Source organism: Carassius auratus, chromosome 34, assembly GCF_003368295.1.
Source record: "Carassius auratus strain Wakin chromosome 34, ASM336829v1, whole genome shotgun sequence".
NCBI lineage: Eukaryota > Metazoa > Chordata > Actinopteri > Cypriniformes > Cyprinidae > Carassius > Carassius auratus.
The window spans coordinates 4,655,416-4,662,839 of NC_039276.1; the positions used below are offsets into that span (position 1 = coordinate 4,655,416).

The 7,424-nt window shown below is 39.4% G+C and overlaps 2 protein-coding genes across 2 annotated transcripts; one reads left to right on the forward strand and one right to left on the reverse strand.

Moving 5' to 3' along the window:
* The first annotated feature begins 395 nt into the window (after positions 1-395).
* On the forward strand, positions 396-3,021 carry nms (neuromedin S). Its single transcript, XM_026217551.1, has 7 exons — positions 396-561; positions 935-987; positions 1,440-1,493; positions 1,575-1,601; positions 1,670-1,723; positions 1,804-1,869; positions 2,928-3,021. The coding sequence occupies exons 1-7, from the start codon at positions 459-461 to the stop codon at positions 2,973-2,975; spliced, it is 405 nt and encodes a 134-aa protein (XP_026073336.1). The 5' UTR covers positions 396-458; the 3' UTR covers positions 2,976-3,021.
* A 24-nt stretch (positions 3,022-3,045) lies between these two features.
* Positions 3,046-5,348, reverse strand: pdcl3 (phosducin-like 3). The gene is made up of 6 exons (XM_026217550.1): positions 5,106-5,348; positions 4,609-4,726; positions 4,325-4,415; positions 4,102-4,245; positions 3,778-3,986; positions 3,046-3,604 (listed from the first exon to the last, which is right to left on the reverse strand). Exons 1-6 carry the CDS (start codon positions 5,109-5,111, stop codon positions 3,462-3,464), a joined length of 711 nt encoding a protein of 236 aa, XP_026073335.1. The 5' UTR covers positions 5,112-5,348; the 3' UTR covers positions 3,046-3,461.
* Between the last annotated feature and the right edge of the window lie 2,076 nt (positions 5,349-7,424).

The window sequence follows — 7,424 nt, forward strand, 5'->3', positions numbered from 1 at the left end:
GTTATTTGACGTTAAAATGTCCAGTTTTCTTGTCATGATTATAACGTTATTTAAAGGTGACAAAAACATACTCATCAAGAACAAAAATCATCATACTGACATTCCGAGAAGATTTACTTTTATTAGAACATCTAATAAAGTCTAAGACATATTAATAAAGTTAGCTGCACTTTAGGAATGAGTTGCCCGGACATTTCTATAACGTTAGTGGAAGATGAGCAAACACTCAGACAGATGGAATGACGTAATGAGGACGTCTCTGGGATGTGCAGCTATAACAGCCCCAGCGCTGTGCTGTGACGTCACGTCGAGTCCTCATTAAGGGGGCGGAACCCCTCAGGAGGCGCTTTCGGTGTTGATTGGTCAGCCGCTCTGAGAGGCTCCACCCCTCCCGCATCAGCACCAGGTCAGTTCACTAGTTCACTAGTTCCAGCGGAGCTCACTAACTAGTCCGAGACATGGGCAGCGCGAGCACGAGCGGGAGCGGGAGCGCGTGTCCGCGGAACTTTGCGCTCTTCTGCTCGGTGGTTTGTTTGATGAGCAGCTTCTTCTCGTCTGTTGGTGAGTGTCCCACCTGCAGCACTTTCACATCACTCACAGGAGTAAGAGATGCAGGTCCAGTTAGTGCATCAGCTTTACTAGTGATGCTCCAGTTAGAACGCAGGCTATAGTACAGGATATCTGTTCGAGAATATCAATAATTAATCCCTGAAACAAGTCGAAGTGTCTGTATCCAAATCTAGTTTCTCTTGAATTTTGATCAAATTCTATTTTTAAAAAGATTAATTTAAGGTGGTTTTCAATTTATGATGAATTTTTATGGTGATTTTGGTTTTGGAGAGGGATATACCTGAGTCTATATATATGTTATAGTGAATATGAGCCAATAAATTAGTAAGTAAATAAATAATTGAGTTTGTATTTATGATTACAGAAAGCTATCCAAATCCACTGACAGATTGTGATGGTTATGGAGCTTATATTCAGGTATGAGAAGACTTTTTTTGGCTTCTTTATTGTTTTATTATTGTCTATCTATTTATCTATCCATACACTGATGATAAAATATTTAGAATGATTCACTGTGTTCAACACTGATAATAATCAGAAATGTTTCTTGAGCAGTAAATTTTCATGTGACACTGAAGACTGGAGCATCACAGAAATACATTACAATTTAACAGAGATTCACACAGAAAACAGCTGATTTACACTAGAATAATATTTCACAATTTTTTCTGTGTTTTTGATCAAATAAATGCAGTCTTGCTGTGCAGAAGAGACTTTCATTAAAGAATCCTAATAATGACCACCAGTGTATGTCACATAGTGTGTGTGTTCGGTGTGTGTGTGTCTGTGTGTGTGTGTGACTCTCTCTGTGTGTGTGTGTGTGTGTGTGTGTGTGTGTGTGTGTGTGTGTGTGTGTGTGTGTGTTGCAGGGCTCGGCTCTGTTGAACACTCTGTGTGGAGCGCGCTGGAGGAGTCAGGAGCAGGTGAGTGATGTTCACACGCGTGTGTGCTGTATGTTCACTCATCTCGAGCCCGTCTCAATCCTCTCACGTGTGTTTCTTCAGGAGCAGATCCAGAATGTCTTCAAGAGGGTAAGATGTCTCACACACATCAGATCGATCAGACACACGGCTCTCTGACCGTCTCTTCTGCTCCTCAGTTTCTCTTCCACTATTCTAAAGCACACGACTCCGTGGGATCCGTCGAGAGAGAGGTATGATGAAGATCTCATCTACTGCATTCTGTCTCTTCACGCATGTTCCCTGATGTGTGTGTGTGTGTGTGTGATTCCAGTCTCACTCGGTTCATCCGCTCATGCGTCTCTCACCGAAGCTCTCTCTGCGCAGGAAGAAACAGCAGGTGTGTGTGAAAGCCTCTCTCTGTGTTTCTGTCTCTCTCCCTCTCTCTCTCTCTCTCTATCTCCCTCTTTCTGTTATTGATCAGAAGATATGAAAGCATCTTAAAACTAATTCTGCTGATGTGCAAAATATTGTGCTGGGTTAAAATGATCAATATAAGCTTTCCATCACATTCAGTTTTTCACAAAATAAGAACGAGGATTTTATTTAATGATTTGCATGAATCTGCTTTAATGCACTTCTCAAAATATTAAAATCAGGGAAATGTAAAAAACTTCAGTTTTTGCCACAAAAATATGTTTTCCAAATACATCATGTAACGTACAATCTGCAGAGGAGAGGAAAAATGTGTCCAGAAACTCCATTCAATCAATATCAAAGGATTGACATGAACACGTTTATAGACAAATGAGATTTTTCCCTGACGTCCCATCACTGTTCTGAATGCAGTTTTAATTGTTTTTGTTATTTGCATTAGTTTTTATTTTCTGTAAATATGCCTATATATTTGATTTATTTCAGTTTTAGAAACACTGCCATGACAACTATCTGAGATGAAATAAGTTGTAAGTGTATATATGTTTACATTGGTTCCAAGCATCATGTCCTCTTTCCTCTGACACGGGTCTGATTGAGCTGCTGTGTTTGTGGGTAACACGTGTGTGTCTCAGAGAAGCTGAAGGATGTATTCGAGGTGTGTGATGATTAAACTGACGTTAGTTCAGGGTTCACACTCTTCTGGACCAGCTCAGTCCATGATTACAGGAGAATTATTACTTTAACTTGTCAAATTTAAATAATCTTGTTTTTCTTTTAATTTACTTTAAAAAACGTATTAAACCAATATCAGCTTAATTTTCAGTTTAATATTATTAAATTTTCACTAAAGAAGTTTCAGAACCTTTTGGGCGAGTTTCTTGTTTCATGTTTTTACGGCAGGACTGTAGTTTCCCGTGACATCACACTCTTTCAGGAAGCGCAGAGACTGAGCCACAGATCACACGAGACTGATGTGTGTGTGTGTGTGTGTGTGTGTGTGACCGTGTTTCCTCTCTCCAGACGTCTCCTGGGACTCTCTGGGACTCCGTGACGCCTGAAGCCCGCTGAAGCTGCATTCGTGCTGCAGATGTTTAATAAATCTAACCTGAAGCTCGCTGCTGGCTGATGTGTTCTTGTGAAATACCTGGGGGGGGGGTAAACGCTGAAAGGAAATTGATGGGAAATCGCCTGTGATGGATTTATTTATGTCCCTAAATATCACTTAATAATACGACAGGAAGATCTGTTTGAGCTGGGAGAGAACGGAAACCAGCGAAGCCATCAAGTGTTAAAAACCTGACACATGAAGCCTTTTTATGATCTGCAGGAAGTTGTCTTTTCAAACTTTAAAGCGACACATTGTATTTAATTTAGTCTTAAATATTATATTGCCCTTCATCAGCCCCACAGAAGCCCTGACACACACACAGTAAAACACTCAAATCATAGAACAAGTTTATAGAATAAAAGTGTAGAAGTGACAGGCTGTGTTATTAGAGATGGTATAAAACAGTGTAGATGTGGTGCGTGTGGTCAGTAGGTGATGTGATGTGGTCAGTCCTCGTCCGAGTCCTCGTCTCTCCGGCTCGGTGCGGAGCAGCGGATGGACGTCAGCAGCTGATCCTGGATCTGTTTCCTGGGGTTCTCCTCCAGATCCGTCTGAACCGCTCCGGACTCAGACAGACGCCACTCCAGCTCTGACACACACACACACACACACACACACACACACGTGTTACACGTCTTTAATCTGAGAAGACAGACTTTTGCTTTAGACCATCTATTAATCTTTAGTGATTGATTCATAGTTATTGTCCGAGCTCTCTCATTATAAAAAGTGTGCTATGGTTTATCTGAGATGTGTTCTGACCGTCACAGCTGAGGTTCATTCCTCCGAACACCAGCGGCCCGATGAACTGAGCCTTCATCTCCCCCTCGTGATAGACGAAGATGGTGGGCAGGTTGTGGTCAGGGTAGTTGGGAATGCAGGTGTTGGAGATGGACTTCAGGAACTTGGTCTGAGGAAACTTCCGGGCCAGCTGAGAGAGATGCTGGTTTATCAGCGTACACAGAGGGATCCTGAGCCGCAAACACACACACACACACACACAGGATTATATCACTACACTTCTCCATACAGGCGCACAGATGAACGTGTGTGTGTGTGTGTGTGTGTGTGTGTGGAGAGTCTCACCCTGGTTTGTAGAGGTGCAGCACCACCCAGATTCCCGCTCCGGCTTTATTGACCTCCTGCACGTAATCCTGCCCCGAGATCTCGCTGACCTCCACAAACCTGTTCTTCAGCTGATTGGCCTTCCACTCGGCCAGCCGCTTCTGTCTGCAGGACACAGACCGTGAGTCTGAGCACAACTACTGATCACCAAAACCCAGCCGCAGTCTCTTCTGAAGCTCTGTACCTGTACATCTCCATGGCCAGCTCATCTTCCTCACCGAACTCATCTTCATTCTCCTCCAGCTCCTCCAGAGTCATGCTCTCATACGTCTTCACTGCAGAACAACACGACACATCATCATCCACACACACACACACACACACAGACACACACACACACACACACACACACACACACACACACACACACTCTCTCTCTCTCTCTCTCTCTCTCTCTCTCTCTCTCACACACACACACACACACACACACACACACACACACTCATGTACAGCTCAGGGGACACGGACCCACAGACTGCGCCTGATGAAGCTGCTCCTCTTCCTCTTCCTCCGCTGGTGTCTCTTTGGGAGGAAGGATGCCCTTCTTCCGGAGGATGTCATTCCACTCGGTGTCTGCGTTCGGATCCTATATTCACAAACCAATCAGTATCTTCATTATATGGTTTTAGTCAAGTATAATAACACCATGATGTATATTAGCACTACGTAAAAAAGTTACTGAAGATGTAGAAACGACCGTGATTTTCATTATTTCACTCATTACATCACATTTTCCTCGATGTTTTCTTTTTCGATAACCCCAGAGTCGATATTAACACAAGAAGTTCAGAAACAAACACACAGATCACTAGATCTGAGATCAGACGAGCTTCACTACACTAAACTAACCCTTCATCATCATCATCATCATCATCATCATACATCACTCACACAGACGCGAGGAAGCACACATCACATTATAATGAGGATTAAACTCTGATATAGTTGGTTTTAAAGACACAAACCTGCATCTCGGAGCTGCTGCTGTGAATCACACCTCTGCTCTCACTGCGCCGGAAACAGAAAGAGCGCCGCTCAAACTCCTCCGGCAGAACACCGCGTGAAAACACAAATACACTCGCCTTTTGAACGACAAATCTGCAGGGAAATCAAGCTAAATGCTTTAGCGTCATGACAAAACTGTCAAATTAGAAGAGATGATTAATACGAACGTTTAAAGAGGACATTTAAGAGAAGCGCGTAGGACGATAATCAGTGCTGCACCGTTTTCCGGCGTGTTTCTGAATGTCCATATATGGTGTTGAAACGCGGGGCACGCACTTCCAGATGCGCTGTCAATCAAATGACGCAACAGAGGCGTGGCTGACGGACGCTTTGGCAAATAATAAACTAATTTAGTTACTAGAAATAAAAAGGTTGGCTCGAGAAAACCTAACCTCAAAAATTTTAAGTAGTTGTAAAAGCCTGAAAAGGTTGAAACTTAAGATTCAGATTTACATCATCTGAAAGCTGAATAAATAATCTTTCCATTGATGTATGGTTTGTTAGGAGGACAATATTTGTCTGAGATACAACTATTTGAAAATCTGGAATCTGAGGGAGCAAAAAAATCTAAATATTGAGAAAATCATCTTTAAAGTTGTTCAAATGAAGTTCTAAGCAATGCATATTACTAATCAGTTATATCAGTTTTGATATATTTACAGTAGGCAATTTACTGTAGAAACCTTTACTAGACTATCTGAAAAAAATTATTAAAAGACTATTTAAGTTTATTTTTGACTAATAAATGTACTTATCATTAAGTAGGACTTGTAGTGTTTACTTGGCTTCAGTAAGCTTGAGAATGTTTTATAGTGCTGTCAAACAATTAATCGCGATAAATCGCCTCCATAATTTTTCTTGTTTACATAATTTATGTAGCATGTGTGTGCTGTGTATATATACTGTAAACACAAACACATGCATGTATATATTTTAGAATTTATATTCTTATATTTTATATTATATATAAATATAATTAATTTATAAAAAATATTTTTTTTCTTAAATATATACATGCATTTAAATAATATGTAATCATTTGATTCACCAAGAGACCTTCTCCTTCTTCCCCCCCCCCCCCCCCTTGAGTTTATACACTTTAACAATGAATAAAGTCAAGTCCCACCCTTTAATGTTTCACATTCTAAAACCTGTTTCACTCTTCAATATGTCACAGTACATCAATTCAGCCATAACATATTACATGACATGAGTTTGCTAAGCAAAGCAGGACACTAATTATTAATCAAACATCTAAATGAAGAGATGCAGTTTGCTTTCATAACATTTAAATGGATATTGTGTAGTTGTAAAGGTTAAAACAATATTAAGATACTAATAAATAATAGATTTTTATCGGTGGTTAACATGTTGTTAACATGTTTAGCATGTTGTTAGCATGTTTCTGGCTTGATAAGGATGTAGTTAACATGTTGATAGCGTGTCTTTAGCATGATTAGCATGTTGTTAGCATGATTAGCATATTGTTAGCATGATTGGCATGTTGTTAGCATGTTTCTGGCATGATTATGATGTTGGTAACATGTTGAGTATTGCTAGTAAATAGAAAGAGATTTTTCAGATTTTTAAATGTCATGTTCACTGAACGCCTGTATTTACTGTGTGTGAAATACAAATATCCAAACATTTTATTGCAGCATTTTGATAACAATCAAATCTTGATAAACATCAGAATATTAAAATATTAATAGAAGAGAACAAAAGGAGAAATATACATATTTAATCATAGAACATCTGGCAGTGTTGTCAAACTTTCTTAACATTAACAGAACATTTGTTCAACGTTATCTTGTCAATGTTGTCAAAACACGAGCATGAAAACGTTATTTATACATCGTTCATGGAGTTTTCTTTTGAAAAGATTTAGTTGGATGTTCGTCTAACAGCTGGTTTCATTTAAGCTCATATGTAACGTTTACAAAACGTTTTTAAAACATTGAATCACTGGACGCTTTGAACATTCAGTGAAGGTTGATCTTCATCATAAAGGATGCTTGTTATAAATCAGTCGATTAAAGGACACATATTCTTATTGCTGTTAAATAATAAAAATAGTGACCTATTTCTATTCTACCAGAATTAAAATTACGCTTTTGTGATGCCCATACATTTCTGCATATGGAATTTTGTTGTTATATATAATATGTGAATTATAATATATATACTTAAATATAAAATAATTTCGTTTTTGCACACGTACATCTGAAAACAATAAAAATATTTATAAAAATATGAATTTATCGATCACTGTCTATGAA

What these genes read in the sequence shown, in the direction of transcription:
- nms (XM_026217551.1), top strand. Translation starts at nt 459, where the DNA reads ATGGGCAGCGCGAGCACGAGCGGGAGCGGGAGCGCGTGTCCGCGGAAC. An exon ending in GTTATGGAGCTTATATTCAG is followed by an intron (nt 988 to 1,439) that starts GTATGAGAAGAC and finishes TGTGTGTTGCAG; the next exon opens with GGCTCGGCTCTGTTGAACAC. An exon ending in GCTGGAGGAGTCAGGAGCAG is followed by an intron (nt 1,494 to 1,574) that starts GTGAGTGATGTT and finishes GTGTTTCTTCAG; the next exon opens with GAGCAGATCCAGAATGTCTT.
- pdcl3 (XM_026217550.1), bottom strand. An exon ending in CTGGCCATGGAGATGTACAG is followed by an intron (nt 4,246 to 4,324) that starts GTACAGAGCTTC and finishes TGTGTCCTGCAG; the next exon opens with ACAGAAGCGGCTGGCCGAGT. An exon ending in CTGCACCTCTACAAACCAGG is followed by an intron (nt 3,987 to 4,101) that starts GTGAGACTCTCC and finishes TTTGCGGCTCAG; the next exon opens with GATCCCTCTGTGTACGCTGA.